General features: G+C 43.4%; 1 protein-coding gene across 2 annotated transcripts in view; it reads right to left on the bottom strand.

Moving 5' to 3' along the window:
- The window catches only part of exosc10 (exosome component 10), a 63,629-nt gene extending 42,254 nt beyond the window's left edge, over positions 1 to 21,375 (bottom strand). For both annotated transcript variants that reach the window (XM_078239105.1, XM_078239104.1), the window contains exons 1-10: positions 21,218 to 21,375; positions 19,146 to 19,282; positions 16,094 to 16,217; positions 14,988 to 15,092; positions 14,607 to 14,769; positions 11,167 to 11,275; positions 9,152 to 9,227; positions 8,201 to 8,311; positions 6,031 to 6,174; positions 3,340 to 3,530 (exon numbers count right to left, since the gene is read on the bottom strand). In XM_078239105.1, coding sequence (XP_078095231.1) covers positions 3,340 to 3,530; positions 6,031 to 6,174; positions 8,201 to 8,311; positions 9,152 to 9,227; positions 11,167 to 11,275; positions 14,607 to 14,769; positions 14,988 to 15,092; positions 16,094 to 16,217; positions 19,146 to 19,282; positions 21,218 to 21,331 — 1,274 coding nt within the window. In that variant the 5' untranslated portion in view covers positions 21,332 to 21,375. The remainder of the gene's footprint in view (positions 1 to 3,339; positions 3,531 to 6,030; positions 6,175 to 8,200; positions 8,312 to 9,151; positions 9,228 to 11,166; positions 11,276 to 14,606; positions 14,770 to 14,987; positions 15,093 to 16,093; positions 16,218 to 19,145; positions 19,283 to 21,217) is intronic.
- Between the last annotated feature and the right edge of the window lie 264 nt (positions 21,376 to 21,639).

The following is a 21,639-nucleotide window of genomic DNA, read 5'->3' as shown; positions in this document are numbered from 1 at the left end:
AAAGTTGGGGTCTGATGTTGCAGATGTATAGAACGTTGGTTCGGCCGCATTTGGAATACTGCGTCCAGTTCTGGTCGCCACACTACCAGAAGGACGTGGAGGCTTTGGAGAGACTACAGAGGAGGTTTACCAGGATGTTGCCTGGTATGGAGGGGCTTAGTTATGAGGAGAGATTGGGTAAACTGGGGTTGTTCTCCCTGGAAAGACGGAGGATGAGGGGAGACTTAATAGAGGTGTATAAAATTATGAAAGGCATAGATAGGGTGAACAGTGGGAAGCTTTTCCCCAGGTCGGTGGTGACATTCACGAGGGGTCATAGGTTCAAGGTGAAGGGGGGGAGGTTTAACACAGATATCAGAAGGACATATTTTACACAGAGGGTGGTGGGGGCCTGGAATGCGCTGCCAGGCAAGGTGGTGGAGGCGGACACACTGGGAACGTTTAAGACTTATCTAGACAGCCATATGAACGGAGTGGGAATGGAGGGATACAAAAGAATGGTCTAGTTTGGACCTGGGAGCGGCGTGGGCTTGGAGGGCCGAAGGGCCTGTTCCTGTGCTGTATTGTTCTTTGTTAGGTGGTCCTGGTACATGAATCATAAAAGATAATATGCAATCAAGCAATTAGGAATGTTTGTGGTTATTGTGAGGGGAATGGAAGATAAATGTAGGGATGTTTTGCAACAGTTGCACGTGGCAATGGTGAGACCGCATCTGAAGTACTGGGTACAGTTTTGGTCTCCTTATTTAAGGAAGGATAGAAATATGTTAGGAGCAGTTTAGAGAAGGTTCATTCAACTGGTACATTGGATGGGAGTTATCTGATGAGAAAAGATTGGACTGGCTGGGCCTGTATCCATTGAAGTTCAGAACAATGAGAGGTGATCTTATTGAAACATACAGAGATACTGAAAGAGGAGAACTAGGGGACACGGTTTAAAAATATGGGGTCCCCCATTTAAGACGGAGATGAGATTAAAGATTTTCTTTGAGAGTCGTGAGTCTTTGGAACTCACTTCCCTGGAAGCAGGGTCAATGAATACTTTTAAGGTAGAAGTAAACAGATTCTTGACTAATAAGGGAGTCGCAGGTTACTGGGGGCAGGCAGAATGAGGAGTTGAGGCCACAACCAGATCAGCCATGATCTTACTGAATGGCGGAGCAGGCGCGAGAGGCCAAATGCCCTTCTCCTGCTCCTCATTCATTAGTGTTAACAGCTAATTTAGTAGAACTCAGCACTATTGCTTTCTCAGGAATAGTACAAGCAGAAATCTTCCTGGGAGGTGTCGGCATATGACTAGCAGATGGGAACTTAAGTGGGTTCAGCTATGATGCTCCCAATTATTAATTGGGTTCAAAAGCTTTAATAGGAATGAAGTGCCAAGGTGTATTTGAATAAAACAGTTGTTCTCGGGGCTAGGGAGAAAATTAGGGGTGGAAAATTAGGAGGTGTGGGATAGAGGGAAAGTTGGCCGATTGGATAGGTAACTGGCTATCTGATCGAAGACAGAGGGTGGTGGTGGATGGAAAATTTTCGGACTGGAGGCAGGTTGCTAGCGGAGTGCCACAGGGATCAGTGCTTGGTCCTCTGCTCTTTGTGATTTTTATTAATGACTTGGAGGAGGGGGCTGAAGGGTGGATCAGTAAATTTGCTGATGACACCAAGATTGGTGGAGTAGTGGATGAGGTGGAGGGCTGTTGTAGGCTGCAAAGAGACATAGATAGGATGCAAAGCTGGGCTGAAAAATGGCAAAAGGAGTTTAACCCTGATAAATGTGAGGTGATTCATTTTGGTAGGACTAATTTAAATGTGGATTACAGGGTCAACGGTAGGGTTCTGAAGACTGTGGAGGAACAGAGAGAACTTGGGGTCCATATCCACAGATCTCTAAAGGTTGCCACTCAAGTGGATAGAGCTGTGAAGAAGGCCTATCGTGTGTTAGCTTTTATTAACAGGGGGTTGGAGTTTAAGAGCCGTGGGGCTATGCTGCAACTGTACAGGACCTTAGCGAGACCACATTTGGAATATTGTGTGCAGTTCTGGTCACCTCACTATAAGAAGGATGTGGAAGCGCTGGAAAAGTGCAGAGGAGATTTACCAGGATGCTGCCTGGTTTGGAGGGTAGGTCTTATGAGGAAAGGTTGAGGGAGCTTGGGCTGTTCTCTCTGGAGCGGAGGAGGCTGAGGGGAGACTTAATAGAGGTTTATAAAATGATGAAGGGGATAGATAGAGTGAACGTTCAAAGACTATTTCTTCGGGTGGATGGAACTATTACAAGAGGGCATAACTATAGGGTTCATGGTGGGAGATATAGGAAGGATATCAGAGGTAGGTTCTTTACGCAGAGAGTGGTTGGGGTGTGGAATGGACTGCCTGCAGTGATAGTGGAGTCAGACACTTTAGGAACATTTAAGCGGTTATTGGATTGGCACATGGAGCACACCAGGATGATAGGGAGTGGGATAGCTTGATCTTGGTTTCAGATAAAGCTCGGCACAACATTGTGGGCCGAAGGGCCTGGTCTGTGCTGTACTGTTCTATGTTCTATGAAAATAATAAAATTAAAAGTGGAAGCTCTATGTTACTGTGTTATTAATGGACTGCAAAGGGATTGCAAGAGGTACGCGATTGTGAAGGAATGAATTGAATTTACTTTACTTAATCCTGAGCCTTTCACAAGGCTGCTTGCCAATTCATACCTTCTTCCATCAGTTCTTTTTGTCTAATTTCTCATCTTTCACTTATTCTATAGGCTTTTCAGGATCACTCCTCTTTCAGGACCAGCTCAATCTTTTCCACTTGCAAAGTCTTATTCTTTTCTGACTTCTGATGTCTACAATGCACACATGCTTAGATCAGTCAGGAGGGGTACTAACAGCAACAAAAATAACATCTTGTTCCCAACTAAATACTTCTGCTATGCAGTTTCTTGCATTTCTATTGTGTTATTCTGATCACTGTACATAAGAGCTTACATAAATAAATGACTGCAGGAAATTGTGCTGGAAGTAGTGAAATTATTAATGGCATAGATTATTTTATACACTGCAACGTTTGGCATAGCTTAAAAAGATGCACAACAAAAACAGAAAATGCCGGAAAAACACAGCAGACCAGACACCATCGAAAAGAGAGAAACTGTTAATGTTTCAAGCCCGTGTGACTCTTCAGAGCATCCTTCTTCAATGACATGGGGTACTTTATGAGACAACTATGAATGTCCAAAGTCACTGCCGTGTGTGACTACATTTAAATCTAAACCCGTGCTGAAAGAGTATTTAACTTGATCACGTCTTGGTTTCCATATCTTTAGAAGTATGTTTGTGCAAAATCTCTTACCGCATTCTCCAATCGGCCAATTGGTATCGTTTATCAGCCTGCACGTCACAATACTGCTTCAACAGGTAATCCAGAGAATGCCGCCCCAGGTTGAGAATGCGTGCAGCTTGGTGTGTGTCAAACATGTTGACGACGTACAGTCCCAAGTCTCTCTGTAACCATTCAACGTCTGAGTCTGCACCATGGAAAACCTACACAAACAGATTGATGTCACTTCAACAACCAGGCTAATTAGCCAAACAACAGTGTCTCCTGAGCCACCTCTAGTTTGTCCACAAGTTACTTGGCAGAAACTCCTCCCATCGATAAATTTAACCAAAATAAAGTGGCAACAGTGCAAGATATGACTCTACATTTACTTTTTCCTGTGAAATTGCCACCAACAGGAATTTCACCCCGACAGTTTTACACCATTATTGCATCTCTGAGATATCCAGCATTGTGAGGAATAACTCTCAGCCTTCCTGTCCACATTTTAATATATTCCATTAAAGATCGAACTACGATAACCAATATAGGACAATCTGGCTCAAAGCACCATCTGGAGCCTGATAACTAAGATCAGTTACGACCATTCCATTGACGCTTCAGCGATCAGAGTTTTATCAACAGTGCATGTTAATTCAGTTCCTTAATACATCACTAATATTAATATGACCCAGTCCCACTAACAAGATCACCAGCAAATCAATGGGACAGACATCAAAGTGGATTCATCATCTACCGTCTCCTCCAAATAAGACAGTAATTTTTGCATGAGAAAAAAGTGAATTAGGCAGCATAAAAGATGCAAAGCAGGAATTTATTACAAATAATGAATTATCAGAAATTCTGAATGAAGCAACTTTAAATTATGAGAAAAAAAATCAATGAAATATTTGCATTTCCAAGCTTTTAGCCCAAGAGTGTTTAACTTGTTCTGTGCAAGATGCACTTCCACCCGTTGATCATCTTTTCCCTTGAATGTTACTTTTGCCCCCATTCATTGCAGGCTGTCCAGCACAACATCAGCAATGAACTCACTCAACTAACTCCCATTCAATCTCACTGATAAACTGTCCTTAAATTTAGCAAAGGATAACTGACTTCAATTTAGTTAAAAATATAGTAACTGCACCATGTGCAAGATACAGAACCAGAAACCACTTATGCAAAATAAACCACTCTTGGCTTATCTTAAGCCTCATACAGATGGATGGTGTATGATGGATATAACCACTCATTCCTGAGGGACATCCTCCACATAATGGTCAGGTTTTTAAAGGAGATTGTCACCATTGTTTTTAAATCACTAACACTGATGCTTAGAACATATTTCTGTGAACAGGCTAATTACTGCCAAAAGCTGTTGTAACACATGATTATATGAGTGTCAGTTACTGCAGAGGTGTGGTTGCGACTGTAGTTGCTTTGTTTGTAAACTGGAAGCCATGCAATACAGCTACTGCTTTTAATAAACATCCAATAGACTTTTCTGATTTGGATTTGTAAAAGGTAGGTCATGCCTGACGCACCTGACTGAATATATCGAAGGTATGACTAAAATAGGTGGAGCCAAATATCTAAATTTGTTGATGACATAAAGACAGACATCATTGTAATCAGTGCTGATGGAAGCATAAAATTACAATGAGTTACTGATAGCTTAAGTGAATGTGCAAAACTGTGGCAATTGGATAATGCAGATAAATACAAAGTCCTCTACCTTGGATCTAAAACAGATAAAGCAGGGTACTTTCTAAATGGTGAAACAGGATGGTCCAAAGAAACTTGGGGGCCCAAGTACACAGATCATTGAAATGCAATGACAAGGTACAGAAAATAATCAAAATGGCTAATGGAATGTTAACTTTTATATCTAGAGGGATTGGGGCATGCTCAGTGAAACAAAATCCTGTTTACCTGAAGCAGAGATTTATTCGTGGGCAACACATCTTAGGAAAGATGCACTGGCTCTGAAGGGAATTCAGGGTAGGCTTACCTGAATGATACCCAGATTACAAAGGCTAAACTATGAAGAGAGATTACATAGACGAGCATTGCATCCTCCGTAACTTAGAAGGTCAAGGAGTGATTTGATTGATTTTTAAAAGACATTCAAAGAAGGTGGGCAGGAAGAGATAATCTACCTCTCCTGGTTGGGAGTCCAGGACTAGGATGTATAGTCTAAAAATTGCAATGGATTGATGGATATAAGTGATTCATGATAACAGCCTTTGGGAGGATTTTGAGCGTAAGACAAGGGCATTCTGAACTTGTTGCTAGTTAACTGTCATTATAAGTATTGATTTGAACAAAAACAGACATGCATCTACTGTTTCTTTCCCCTTGATTTCCCACTTATTCTATGATACTAGATTCTAGCTGGTCTTGATAAGTGAAGAAATAACATTGTAATCAGGAATCTTAGTCAGCTTTCTGAAAAACTGCAGCAGAATGGAACAAAATGCACCAAGCTCCTTGCAGAGGGTGACGCAGACACTGATCAGGAAGTGGGAAAGAAAGATTAGGTTAAGATGACCAAAGGGTTAAATTTTGATCAGGCTTTGGGAGTGGTAATGGAAGAATAAAGTCAAAGAATGTGAAGGCAGAAATGTCACAGTGTAGCAGCCGAATGATGCAGCACGAGTGGAAGGAAGATGAATCAGTCCAGTCAGAGGAACAGAATGGAGCTGAATTCACCAAGCTGACCTTAACAATGGAGGGATCGGTGAAGACTTCATTGAGAATGTACATTTCACTGCGCAGTTCAAGCGTATCGATAACAAAGTCCTCTTCCCTGGTTGATAGCTGCATCAAACAGGTTAATCCCAGGAAACTCCGGTATGAATGGTGCTGGTGGAACAAAATTAACCATACATTGGTTATAAATAATTTATAATACAACATTGCAATTGGCTTCACCTCCTTCATATACCAAAGTTGGAATAATTCAACAAAACTTATGTACTTATTCCCCTCTATTACTCTTGTTTAAAACATAAATATTTCAAATACACTTAAGAATAACATCTATGACTTTAAAACGGTTTCCAATTTTTTTGAGGCATAAAAATTACACATAAGGAAATACAAAGTTTTCAAACTCATTGGAGAGCCCAGGCAGTGAATGTTGACCGGTTATTCTGCTGTAGGGAACATCCCAATGGAATACAGCCACATTCTAATGTGGAATAGACATGTGGACACTTTACAGAAGGGGGCAGTGACTGAATGATGACTAATAGTGGCAACCTGGTCAATTTTTTTCCTGCCCCAGTCAGGGACACTTAGGCCAATAGCAGCATTTTAACTAGCTGATATTAACTTATTCAGGCTGTAATACAGATCTAATCTTTCAAGCTCAGTACCACACTATCCTGTGCATTTGCCCATTACTCTGCTTTAAACTTCATAATGTTTTTGCTGCAATGTTGCTGCTGTTGGGGAAGAGAGAGTATCTTTAGCTAAATAATGGACTAACTGTGCTTTGAATGAAGCACAAGACTGCTCTTTGACTAAAAATACTCTCCCTTTTGCAGCAGCAGAGTTACTGTGCAATACTCAGCAATGGCATTATCAAAGTTTTTAAAGCAAAATGTTTATGTCTTTTTTACCTCTCCTTTTTACTCCAGTTGTTTCGACTTGGATATTTTAAAGAGTACATCCCGATGGAATTTTGGCTCGCTTTCTACACTGTCCCCACATCTAGCTATGTTTTGGCAGCATGTCCAGAACAATGAACTGAAAACCTTTCTTTAGCTAATAAATCTATCAGTTGCCTACGTGGAATAGCAAGCATCAGACAATTGCAATTCCAGCCCTCATGTCAATTGTGCAATGAATTAATAAATAAACAGCATAAATAATGGAATATAATTACAGTAAATGTTAAAACTATTCTGCCCCCAAAAAACAAGACAAATGGCAAACGGCTTGCTAAATAGTTTATTATTGTGCACATGGGATATAACTGGGGAATCTAATAAATCAGGGCTAAAAAAGCGATCAATAATGGTGACTGTGAAACCAACAGATTGTTGTAAAATCCCATTTGATTCACCGTGTACTTTAGAGAAAGAAAGCTGCTGTCCTTTACCATTTTGGTCTATAGGTGACTCCAGATCTGGTCTATAGATGATTCCAGAACCAGGTTACTGTGGCAAGCTCTTAACCGGCCTCCAAAAAAGACCCAGCAAGCCATTCAGTTGCACCTCGAGGGCAATAAATGCTAACCTTGCCAATGATACCCACATCCCGTGAATGAATAAAAATGAAATGAACTTGTATATATGTGTACATAATTCTACCCACTGCAGGAATCGTCCTGTCCAACTGGGTCTCTGCGAATGCAGACTGGTTCTCCAATTTAAATGGCAACAGCTAATTAAATATCCTCAGAACAGTTACAGGGCCTTCATGAATTTGAATAACTATCAGCAGACTTCAAAAGGAATTGGCGGTCACGCACATAACTGAACAACTGACATATTTTTGTTTGAAGTGTTTATCAGGCTCTTCCCTAAAGCTGTCAGCTTGGAAGCAAAATCAAGTAGCAAGGAAAATATTAAACGAGGGGCAGAATTTTGAATGCAATATTATTGAGAGTAAATTATAAAGTTGCCTCAGCCAACTAAAGGCTGTCACAAAAAAATGGAAGCATTTCTGTGACAATGATGTAAAGGTGAATTAGGAGCATCACAAGCTGAAGAAATTATTTAATTAAACTGAAAAATTCACTCTCAGATGTATTTTAACCGTGGTGTCCAAACTCTCTTTCAGAATTTAAAATGAATAAATCATAACAGTTAAGTTCTGGAGGCAATGAAAAGGTGTCGACAATTTTAATAAATGTACGTGTAAGTTCATTGTTTATTCCTACCTCCAAATCTACTGCAAATTCTTTACACTTTGAGAGCTTTTCATTCAGTTCCACCAGTTCATCAAAGCTTGTGATTAAGTGAAAGTTAGTCTCAGACAGCGGCTTGTAGATCTACAGAAGATGAAAGAGCAAACCTGAGTTTATCACTCACATCATATTAAAGATTCAGAACGCTTCACTGGAAGGTACTTGTAGTTTTCACAGATTTCTGTGTTCATCGTTTTCTGGAGGGAATGATTATGGGGGTACAATATTCCTTTGTGTTCAATAGGCCATGCACCTTTTGTAACTTAGAAGACAGTATACTGACCTCCTTAGACCTCCATGCCAAGTCAAGCATTGGAAACAAGCGCGATATAAATGATAATGGAATGCTGTTTAAACTTTTGTTTTACATCCACTACTTCTCAAGTTTCCTCCTCTTTTATCTCAACCAGCCCCTCCACAGTTCACAATTAAGAGAGCTACGAAGAAATTCCTGCAGATATATCAGATTATCTCTAGTATCTTTGTCTTTTGACTTTCCTCTCCCTGCAGTGAAAGATCCCCAGAGCACTTGCCACTTTTGAATTTAAGCTCCACTTACATCGTCCCCTTCAAACTAGCCAGGAGTGGGGGGCGCGGCACGGTGGTTAGCCCTACTGGCTCACAGCGCCAGGGACCTGGGTTCGATTCCTGACTTGGCTGCGGAGTCTGCACGCTCTTCCCAGTGTCTGTGGGTTTCCTCCGGGTGCTCCGGTTTCCTCCCACATTCCAAAGGACGTGCTGGTTAGGTGCATTGGCCATGCTAAGTTCACCCTCAGTGTACCCGAAGATGCAATGAGAGGGTTTTCACAGTAACTTCATTGCAGTGTTAATGCAAGCCTACTTGTGACTCTAATAAATAAACTTTAAACTCGAGTGGAAGATGCAACATTCAATGCTCAGCTTTTCCACACCTCCATCACTGACCTGTGGCTCTGTTTTGACAAGTACAGACTCTGATGGTTCGAAGTGGTTCAGCTCATACTGATATGGATGCGCAAACCTGTAAAAGTAGAAGACAAACTCTTAAGGTTCAAAGTCCAGTGAGAATAGCAGAAACCACTTATTCCGTGTGTGTGGGGGGGGGGGGGGGGGGGGGACACGACAGTTAATTTTTCTTTTGTTGTTCACTTGTCTGCCTCTGATCCATTTTTTCTTACACATGATAAGCCGCGTCATAGAAACATAGAAACCCTACGGTACAGAAAGAGGCCATTCGGCCCATCACATCTGCACCGACCACAATCCCACCCAGGCCCTACCCCCACATATCTACCCACTAATCCCTCTAACCTACGCATCTCAGGACACTAAGGGGCAATTTTAGCATGGCCAATCAACCTAACCCGCACATTTTTGGACTGTGGGAGGAAACCGGAGCACCCGGAGGAAACCCATGCAAACACGAGGAGAATGTGCAAACTCCACACAGACAGTGACCCAAGCCGGGAATCGAACCCAGGTCCCTGGAGCTGTGAAGCAGCAATGCTAACCACTGTGCTACCGTGCCGCCCCGTGTCATACATATACAGGAGCAGGACATTCGGCCATTCAAGCCTGTTCCAGCAATTCATTATGATCATGTTGTCCATCCACTTCAGTAACCTGTTCCCGCCTCTCCCCCACATACTTTGATCCCTTTAGCCCCAAGAGCTATATCTAACTCCTTCTTGAAAACAAACAATGTTTTTGGCTTCGACTGCTTTCTGTGGTAGAGAATTCCACAGGCTCACCACTCTCTGCGTGAACAAATTTATCCTAATCTCAGTCCTAAATGATTTAACTCATATTCTTAGACTGTGACCCCCATGGTTTTGGACTCCCCCGCCATTAGGAACATTCTTCCTGCATCTACCCTGTCTAGTCCTATTTTAATGTTAGCGGTTTCTATGAGACTCCTCCTCCCCCCCCCCCATTCTTCAGAACTCCAGCGAACATAATCTTAACCGACTCAATCTCTCCTCATACGTCAGTCCCACCATCCCAGGAACCAGTCTGGTAAACCTTTGCTGCGTTCCCTCTATAGCAAGAACATCCTTCCTTAGGTAAAGAGACCAAAACGGCACAATATTCCTGGTGTGGTTTCACCAAGCCCTGTGTAACTGCAGCAAGACATCCCTGCTCCTCTACTCAAATCCTCTCGCTATGAAGGCCAATTTACTGTTTGCCTTAAGATAAAGGCAAAATACTGCGGATGCTGGAATCTGCAACGAACAGAAAATGCTGGAAAATCTCAGCAGGTCTGACAGCATCTGTGGAGAGACAATAGAGCCAACGTTTCGAGTCTGGATGTCTGGAGCTCTGACAAAGGTTCATCCTGACTTGAAACGCTGGCTCTATTCCCTCTCCACAGATGCTGTCAGATGTGCTGAGACTTTCCAGCACATTCTGGTTTTGTACTATTTGCCTTCTTTACCACCTGCTGCACCTGCATGCTTACTTTCAGCGACAGGTGTACAAGGACACCAGGTCTTGTTGCACATTCTCCTCTTTCAATCTATAGCCATTCAAATAATAATCTGTCTACCTGTTTTTGCTACCAAAGTGGATAATCTCACATTTATGCGCATTATGCTGCATCTGCCACGCATTTGCCAACTAACTCAACTTGTCCAAATCATACTGAAGCACCTCTGCAAACTCCTCACAGCTCACCCTCCCACCCAGCTTTGTGCCATTGTGTCTTATGCATGCCAAAGCAGCATTATTTCCAGGGGATACAAATATAGCTTAGAACTTTGTACTGGCTGATCATTGCCTTTAATTATTTCACCGCACCATCGTGGACAGGACTGGTTCAACACTGGCGGTGGTGGAGGAGAAAGAGCGAAATTCTTTAAATCGGAAAACCATCCGTTCTCAGCGTCTTGCCTCCAGTGCCAGTTTTGTTGTCATCATGTCAATATTCAAGTCACAGAGGTGCACTCTGAATCATCACTCACATGTTCTGTTCATTTTGCTGTGTTCTCTGCTGGTGAATGAAGTCAGCCAGTGCAGCAGGCACATCGAGATCCTCTGGGCGTTCCATTCGACTCCGTCTGTTTAAAAACACTATCAACCCAGAAAGAAGACCAGTCAAACAATCGCATTGATAGCACACAGCAAATATAATTAATATAATGCATCAGGCTGCAGTGCATTAAACGTGCCATGTTTACATTGCGAGATAGAATTCAGAGCACTATTTTGGTACCAATGAAGCAACTGTATGAGTGATCTTGATTTCCTGGCTGCTAATGCATCAGGGGGTTCCCGGGCAGACCATCAACTCAAAGAACTACATTGCTGGCTTGTTGCTAGTGGCACAGGGAGAAATCACCACTTGAGACAAATCATCACTCTGTAAACAGATTCTAACAGCACCTCATTTACATCGTTCTGCCGCCAAAAGCGAAGCTGGCACTGGAAGGTCAGGAAAACGACACAGCTATAACGGAGGCCAAGTTCTTGACATTTCAAACCCAAAGCAAACAGATCACTCTCAGTTGGTTCCCAGGAGCTGCTAGAGGGAGGTGGAAGCCAAGTTCTCTCATTTGTAACCTTTGGGTCAATTTTCAAACATGGGTTAACAGCATGATTCTTCTATTAGCAGCTGAGTTTTGCCAGACTACACTGTCTGCCACTTCAACCTCTAACTGTGATTTATAAATCAGTTATAAAACCTGCAGATCATCATCATCAAGGAACCTGCTGGCTAGATTCAACTCTCAAGAACAGGGCTCAAATGAACAACTATATCATTACTGAAAGAACATTGTTCTCAGTTCAAACTCTTACCAACAGTACAAAATACCTGATATACAAGATCTCAAATTGAGACCTCTGGGGGTATGGGGACCTACTGGTTAATAAAATTAACACTGGGCATTTACAGCTATCTTTGGCGAGAAAAGCTGAGTAAATGATCCATAAGCCAGTCTTCAGCCAATTTGGTTAAATCCAAGTGTTATCAAGAAACAGCTACCCAACAAAATTGGATGTCCTGTCCACAATAAAAACGGACAAAATCAATCAAGTCAATTATTGCTCCATTGCTCAACATTTTTCTCCTGCTATGAAAACCTTCTTCAAAAAAAAGAGTATATTTTCCCCCAAATCTTAAAATTGCCAAATTCTCCCTCTTGGCTTGGCATCCTGTCCATGTTACTACTCAGTAAAGTACCTTATGATCTTTTGTATGCCAAAGTTGCTATCGAAATGCAAGTTGTTGTTGATGATAACTACCGGCTGCTGAGCAGTACAAACCTGAACCTTTGGTTGTAAGGAAGCATCAAAAAAGGAGCGAGAGAGAAGACAGGGAAGTACAGGTCAATCAGCCTGACATCAGTCATTGAGGAAGTGCTGAAAACTACTATTAAGTCTTAACAATGCACTTCCAAAATTGTATAATTATTAGAACAAGTCAATACAGGGCGGCACAGTGGTTAGCACTGCTGCCTCACAGCGTCAGGGACCTGCGTTCAATTCCGACCTTGGATCATTGTCTGTGTGGAGTTTGCACATTCTCCCCATGTCTGCGTGGGTTTCCTCCCGCACTCCAAAGATGTACGGGTTAGGTGGATCGGCCATGCTAAATTGCCCCTTAGTGTCAGGGGGATTAGCAGGGTAACTACATGAGGTTATGGGGGATAGGGCATGTGTGGGATTGTCGTCAGTGCAGGCTCGATGGACCGAATGGCCTCCTTCTGTACTGTAGGAAATCTATGATTCTATGAAGTGCGAACGCCAATATGTTTTTCAGAATATTTTTGAGAATGTAACTAGTAGGGTAGATCAAGCAGAACCAGTAGATATAGTATACCTGAATTTTCAAAAGACATTCAATAAGATCCCACACAAAGGTTAATAGGCAAGATAAGGGCTCAGGGAGTTGGGGTTAATATACTAGCATGGATATAGGAATAGTTAATGGATAAGAAGTAAAAGGTGAGGGCATTTTCAAGTTGGAAGAGCATGATTAGTGGAGTGCTGCAAAGATCAGTCCTGGGGCCTCAACCATTTACAATCTATGTTAATTACTTAGATGAGGCGATGCAAGTAATGTGTCCATAAGTTTTCTGTTAATGCAAAGCTAGGCGAAAAGGTAAACTGTGGAGAGGGCAAAGATATAGACAGGCTAAGTTAGTGAACAACAAGATGATAGATGGGTACAATAAGGGGAAGTGCAAAATTAATCACTTTGGTCATAAGAATAGAAAAGCAGAATATTTTTGAAATGTGTGAAACTTATAAATGTTGGGTGTTCGGGGAGATTTGGAGGGGCTCATACGAGGAGCACAAAGTTAGCACGCAAGTAACTAGGAAGGCAAGTGGCATGTTGGCCTTTATTGCAAGGCGGGTGGAGTACAGGAATTGTGCAGAGTTTTGCTGCGACCACATTTGGAATGTTATGTGCACTTCTCAGTCTTCATTTTGAAGGAACTGGCATTGGAGGTTCACTGAATTGGTCCCTGGGATGAGGGAGTTGACACAGTAAGAAGTCTCACAACACCAGGTTAAAGTCCAACAGGTCTATTTGGTAGCAAATAAACCTGTTGGACTTTAACCTGGTGTTGTGAGACTTCTTACTGTGTTCACCCCAGTCCAACGCCGGCATCTCCACATCATGAGGGAGTTGTCCAATGATGAGTGACTGAGTACTGAGTCTATATTCTCTGGTTTCGAAGAATGAGAAGCGATCTTACTGAAACACACACGATTCTAAAGGGGCTTGACAGAGCAGACACTGAGAGGTTGCTTCCATTGGTCGGGGAATGTAAAACACGAGAGCAGAGTCTCAGGATAAGGGGACCAATCATTTTTACTGAGTTGAGGAGGAATTACTTCACTCAAGGGACTGCGATTCTTTGGAATCCAATCTTTTGGTTCCTTAGGGAGTGGACAAGTGGTGTTGAAGTCCAAGATCAGCCACGATCATATTGAATGGCAGAGCAGGCTGAACTATCATCTACTCCTGCACCTATTTCTTGTGTTCGTGTGCACAGAGGAGTGTCACGCTCAAATGTAAGAATGCTTCAAGTCAAAATGTGAAGAGAATAGTGCAGCGAAAGAATAAGCAAATGTTGCCAGTGATCAAAACGTGTCAGATAAATAGAAAATTTAAAAAATACTAAACTTGGGATCAGAGCTTTTTAACAGAAATTCCATAGACTATTTTGTTGGGAATGATAGACTGTGTACACTTTATTGACCTCTTTGTCTTGTGAATTTTGGTTTCAATAAGTTCTGGAATTAGAACAAGACGTTATTCCAAATGCAATAGTTTAACCATGCCAAATAAGCCTTGATCTATAAATCTACTTTTTAAAAAATTGCAGCTGAAAAATGCATCAATCAAACCTCATTTACAGCAGCGAGTTCCTTGTAACTTTCTAGCTCATACCTTCAGGGAGTGGTTTTAGGGCATTGGGTTTGGTGAAGAGTTTCGGTACGAAAGGCGTATTAGAGTTGTCAACCTTCTCTTTGAACTTCATCTGAGGACGTGGGATGTTTTTAGCATGAAACAGACGGAACGTTTCGGACTTTGATCTTTTTGATTCAGTATTCTGAAAAGGAAATCCATGAAAACATTAAGAGCTGCTTTCCACCAGCGATATGCACCTTCACATAACTCTGTTTTACTTAGAGTTGAAAACAAATTTGATTCCAAGTCGGTCCTTACTTGAATCTCTGTGCTAATTCAAATCCATTCAGTGCGTAGTAATGCCTATATACTTTTGACCCATAACCAACACAGACCATTCGGAAATCAATCAGAACTCACCTTGCGGTTCCAGCTGGAGATGATAGTTTTGGGCAGCTGAAGTCCTGCTGGGAGAACTGGCTTCTGGTTCTTGTTCACACCTGAAGCTTCATCCAACAAAATTCCCTACAATAAATGGATGCAATTGTCAGGAATATTCATGTAAATCTTCAGTGGTGCTAGTCATAAAAAAAATGATAGGCCTACTCCTGCTCCTATGAATTAGACCATAAGACATAGGAACAGAATTAGGCCACTTGGCCCATCGAATCTGCTCCGCCATTCAATCATGGCTGATATTTTTCTCAGCCCCATTCTTCTGCCTATTCCCCACAACCCCTGATCCCCTTATTAATCAAGAGCCTATCTATCTCTGCCTTAAAGACACTCAATGACCTGGCCTCCACAGCCTTCTGCAGCAAAGAATTCCACAGATTCACCACTCTCTGGATGAAGAAAAGGATCGTCCCTTTAGTATGAAGTTGTGCCCTCTCATTCTAGTTTTTTCTACTAGTGGAAACATCCTCTCCACGTCCACTCTATCCAGCCCTCACAGTATCCTGTAAGTTTCAATAAGATCCCCCCTTCATCCTTCTAAACTCCAACGAGTACAGACCCAGAGTCCTCAACCGTTCCTCATACAACAAGCTCTTCATTCCAGGGATCGTTCTTGTGAACCTCCTCTGGACCCTTTCCAAGGCCAGCACATTTAACACTCCCTTTGCTGTCAGAATAAATCTGTAACAAATATATTCTGAATCCCAGGTCTTGCTTACTTTTATCTCTCCTTTCTTTCTGTTGAAATGCTGAACTCAGGAAGACTTTGCAATATGGTATTAAAAAAACAAAATTATACTAGCATTAAAACGCTTTGATGAGCACAATTTCAAAAACACAGTTATAAAAGTTAATGAGTGAATTAGAAATTAAAGCGTTGATTGTTAATTCAGCATCAAATTCCCTGTTTCCAATCAGACTTGGCAAACGAAGGTATTCATTTACATTCCCAGCTGTATTTTGTACGTCACTTTTGCTAAATGAAATGCTTGTTCTGCACATTTCCCCCATTTGCTCAGCCTGTGACAGCAGGATTGTTAATATAAAGATAACAGCATTGTTTTACGTACTACTTGTTCTAGAATGACATCGTTTGCATCCACCAGTAAGTCAAATTTGTCTTCCAGCTCCGTCACCTTGTTGCGGCCTTTGATCTGACTTCGACAGCTGTGGTACTGCATAAGCTGACTCATGCTGCAAAATTAAATTTTTGAAGATGAATAAGCTATTGCGTTATGTCAGGATGATGAGTTCATCGCGAGGCTTATTTAGGATACCAAAAGCCTGTTGGAATAAGAATGTTCTAATATTGTGACATTTCCTGTGTGATACAAAACGTATCACGTAAAATTGCATCCATCAAGGCTATATCAGAATCTACCTGAGCATAATACAGTTCTGCTCTTACCTGCCATAAGCTTGAAAGGACAGGATCAGTAACTACTACTGGGCATTTTCCACAGGTTGGACTGACATAATAGGAATCATTTCACATGCACACCATCCACTTCACTTAAATTCGGATGACATTTCAGAACTCAATCATTTGAACCCAGAAAAATTAGTTCAAATGTATGAGTAAAAGGCTCAATGGTATCTAAATGTAATTGTTATCCTGTAAAACATTAATGATAAGATAACGAGTGAAGCATGATATATATTTATTCATAATACACAGGCAAAAATATTGACACCCAGTGTCTTTTCATTGGTCACTCCCTCCACTAGTGTTTAAACAAGTTACATCACCTACCTTATAATAGTTTGAATGGACAGCTGGCATTTTCATAACCTACGTACGATTAAGTAACTCATCCTGTATTAGTTCAGCAGGGAGGGGCTTGTTTTAAAGCCCTCTCTGTGCTCCAAAATAGCTTTACAAACGTAATGGAAATGAATCGCTTGCTTTAAAAATTCCACCTCTGGGAGGGTTAGGAGCTTCTGCCCTGAGAGATGCTTATTAATCCCGTGTATTTTATTAATTCAGTGTATTTTCAACTATGTAACAGATGAGGTAGCTGTGATAAAGCCTTGCCTCACTTCAACCCAGAAGTAGGTTGTAAGCAAGTTTACCAACTTTGGATGTTGGCTCTGGCATCCCACTTAACAAGCACATCCAAACCTGAACAGCAGCAGGCACATGAAGGAGCATGGGTGAGGGAAACCACCACCCCCCCAAGCTGAGTTTACAAGCAACCATTCAGCATCACTCCCTAAAGAACATTTTTCACTTAAAAATCCAGATGGAGAAATGAACATTAGCAGATGACTAAACTGTGGATCATCGGAGGAAACTCCAATTCTTGCTCTCAGAACAATAGAATGGAAAAATAGAGCAAGGAGGGTGGCAAGGGCTCAGAATGTACTCTGACTGGGGAACTTCAATGCCCATTACCAAGAGTAATTTGGTAGCATCACTACTGACCAAGCTGGTCGAATCCTAAAGGTCATCACTGCTGGACTGGGCCTGCGGCAGTGAGGAAATCAACAAGAGGCAAATGCATACTTGACCTCAATCTCACTAGCCTACCTGCTGCAGATGCATCTGTCCATGACAGTATCAGTAGGAATGACTACCGCACAATCCTTGTGGAGATGAAGTCCCACCTTTGCACTGGGGCTACCTTCCATCATGTTACGTGGCACTATCACCATACTGACTAGGATAGATTTTGAACAGATATAGCAACTCAAGGCTGGGCAGCCACGAGGTTGACCAAGGGTAAGACGCTTGGCAGTGTGGAAGATCAGAAGGATCTTGGAGTCCGGGTTCATAGCAGCGTCGCAGGTAGAGGCTGTGGTTAAGAAGGCGTATGGAATGCTGGCCTTCAACAATAGAGGAATTGAGTTTAGAAATCTGGAGATAATGCTGCAGCTGTATAGGACCCTGGTCAGACCCCACCTGGAGTACTGTGCCCAGTTCTGGTTGCCTCATTACAGAAAGGATGTGGAAGCCATAGAAAGGGTGCAGAGGAGATTTACAAGGATGTTGCCTGGATTAGGTGGCATGCCTTATGAGGATAGGTTGAGAGAGCTAGGTCTTTTCTCCTTGGAGAGGCAAAGGATGAGAGGTGACCTGATAGAGGTGTATAAGATGTTGAGAGGTATTGATAGAGTGGATTGCCACAAGAGGTCACAGGTTTAGGGTGCTGGGGAGTAGGTACAGAGGAGATGTTAGGGGTAAGTTTTTCACTCAGAGGGTGGTGGGTGCATGGAATCGGCTGCCGGTAGTGGTGGTGGAGGTGGATTCAATAGGGTCTTTTAAGAGACTTTTGGATAAGTTCATGGAAGTTAGTAAGATAGAGGGTTATAGGTAAGCCTAGTAGGTAGGGACATGTTCGGTGCAACTTGTGGGCCGAAGGGCCTGTTTGTGCTGTAGCTTTTCTATGTTCTATGGGTCATCAGCAGTAGCAGAATTGTACTCAACCTTAATCTGCAACATCATGTCCCCAACTCTACCTTCACCACCAAACCAGGGGATAAACCGTGGATCAACGAAGAGTGCAGGAGGGCATGCCAGGAGCAGCACCAGGAATACCTAAAAACGAGGTATCAACCTGGTGAAGCTATAACACAGGACTACTTAGATGCCAAACAGCATAAGCAACAAGTATTAGACATAGCGAAGTGATAGTGCAACCAATAGATCAGATCTATGTTCTGCAGCCCTGCTACATCCTGTCAAAAATGGTGGTGGACAATTAAGCAACTCACTGGAGGAGGAGGAGGCCCCACAAATATCCTCCACCAATCAATATGATTATGGCTGATCTTTGCCCTTAACTCCATCTTCCGATCTGCCCCTCGAGAGTAGAGAATTCTGACCCTCTCAATTAAGAAATGACACCCATAGACAATTTTCCAGCAGACAGCAACTGTGGACCATTGTTAGAAGTATCTGACCGATATTTTTCCCTTTCCAATCCAGGATGCTAAAACAATTGTAGCGCCCAGACCTTGTCTCAGCAAGCTCAACACAAACTGCAGAGTAAATCCCGAACCTTATCACACCTGTTATCACACCAAGTGCTGGTATTATCCACAAAGCCACCTGGAAGCTAAAAGTACACATTTTCACGTGTCCACTTGATTAAAGATAACGTTTCTGTCATATAACCTCACCAGCTTAGGAGTCGATCAGCTTGTGTGTCACAGAATGCCTGAAATCCAGGGAAACTCCGATAAAAATCAAACTCATCACCAGGCTGAGGAAGTCCATTGGAAGCTTTTGTAGCCGAAACCACTGTTCCCAACACATGCTGCATGATAGGAGAGAAAAGAAAACAGACTGCCTGGTTAAATATTTTGTGCTTCAACCACACTGGAGCCTTTTTATGGTGGTGCTAGAGGAAGACATGTTGGCCTGGACACAACTCTCTGCTGTTCTAGAAATAAAACGTTAGCACTGCTGCCTCATAGAGCCATGGACCCAGGCATAAATCACTCAACTTAGATCTAGGCACAGGTGAACCATAGGGTCTTCTTACTAGCATCTGGGGACATGTGCCAAAGTCCAAGCATTCTGCCATAGACTAGTCAAGTGACAACCTGACAGTTGCACCCATGAAAGTATCAGTCACCATCCCAAACTCCTCCGCCACCATTACAAAAGGTAAAATACTGGAGATGCTGCAAATACTGTGGGCAGTTTCGGTCCTCTTATCTAAGCTAAGATATTATTTCATTGGAGGCAATTCAGAGAAAGTTCACTATGATGATCCCCAGTATGGAGGCATTGTTTTATCAGTAAAGGTTAAACAGGTTGGGACGTTAGAAGAAGAATTCTTAAGGGGCTTGACAGGATAAATGCTGGGAGGATGCTTCCCCTCATGGGAGAGTCTTGCACCAGACAGCATAGTCTCAGAATAAAGGGGCACCAATTTAAGACTGAAATGAGGATAAATTTCTACTCTGAGGATTGAGTGTCCTTGGAACTCCTTGCCACAGAGCGCCATGGGGGGCAAAGTCCATGTGTATATTTAAGGCTGAGATAGATAGATCCTTGATCAGTAAAGGAATAAAGGGTTATGGGAAAGGGCAGGAAAGTGGACGTGAGGAATGTTGGATCAACCATGATCCTACTGAATGGCAGAGAAGGATCAAGCAGCTAAACAACCTATTCCTATTTCTTATGGTCTTATGCTCAGCAGCTGCTGCCCAGTCTGCTGAGTATCTTCTGTTCACCATCACCATCCCTGGGTATGACCTGTCCCATGGCAGGACAGATCCACCAAAGGTGGCAGCACAGTGGTACATAGTCAGGATAGAGTGGCCCTGGGAGTTCTCGACATTAATTCCGGACCCCATGAAAGCATGTGGCATCAGATCAAATATGGGCAAGGAAACCCACTGCTGCTACTGAACTCCCCCCAGCTGATCATTCAATGTTCCTCCATGTTGAACAGCACATGAAGGAACAAAAACAGAAAATGCTGGAAAATCTCAGCAAGTCTGACAGCACCTGCGGAGAGAGAACAGAGCCAACATTGAGTCCAGATGACCCCCGTCTGCTCTGACGAAGGGTCACCTAGACTCAAAACGTTGGCTCCATTCTCTCCCCACATCCTCTCCATTCTCTCTCCACATCCATTCTCTCCCCACAGACGCTGCCAGACTGCTGAGACCCTCCAACATTTTCTGTTTTTGTTTCAGATTCCAGCATCCGCAGTATTTTGCTTTTAGCACATGAAGGAAGGCTGGGGGAGGGGGGAGTGAGGGCACGGACTGGGGGAAGGAGCCAGGGATAGAGATTTCCCACAATTACTGATATCACAGTGGTTAGCACTGCTGCCTCAGTGCCAGGGACCCAGTTCAATTCCCGGCTCGGGTCACTGTCTGTGTGGACTCTGCACGTTCTCCCCATGTCTGCGTGGGTTTCCTCCCACAATCCAAAGATGTGCGGGTTAGGTGGATTGGCCAATGCTAAATTGCCCCTTAATGTCCTAAAATGTGTAGATTAGAGGGATTAGTGGGGTAAATATGTGGGGTAAAAGGGATGGGGCAGGGGGTGGGCTGTTCTCTCGGACGGTCAGTACAGACTCAATGGGCTGAATGGCCTCTCTGTATGGGGGATTCTCTGGCTCCGACGCCCTCAGTGTACGGGCTTGGACTCGGCCCCGGGGGGCGGGTGGTGGGGGGGGGGGGGATGCAGCATCACCCCGGGGCCCCGCCGCTCAGTGAAACACAGCGCCGACCTTGACAAAGCTATCAGCATCGCTGAAGCCGGGGATGGGGTTGTCAGTGGTGCCGGTGCCGCCCGGCCGCGCTCCCGGGCCCCGCTCCTCCGCTCCACTCTCCCGCGCCGCCATCTTGCTGCCGCAAACTCTCGCGAGGGCCTGGAGGTGCGCGATCTCACGCGACATGGGGAGTCCCGGGACCGGCGGCAGGGGCCGGGCACATCACGTGGGGCGGGGCCTGTGACGTCACGGGGTGCGGGGCGGGGCCTGGGACAATACGTAGGGCGGGGCGGGGCCTATGGTGTCCCGCGTTGTGAGCCGCACGTGTTGTCTTGTAACCGCCACCCCCCCCCGCCCCCCAAGCCAGCAGGTCCGTGGAGTCACTCTGCAGCAGAAACAGCCAGAAGCCCAACTGCACAGACTATCCTACAGTGTGTCCC

Source organism: Mustelus asterias, chromosome 22, assembly GCF_964213995.1.
Source record: "Mustelus asterias chromosome 22, sMusAst1.hap1.1, whole genome shotgun sequence".
NCBI lineage: Eukaryota > Metazoa > Chordata > Chondrichthyes > Carcharhiniformes > Triakidae > Mustelus > Mustelus asterias.
This window is presented reverse-complemented; position numbering and strand designations above follow the sequence as displayed.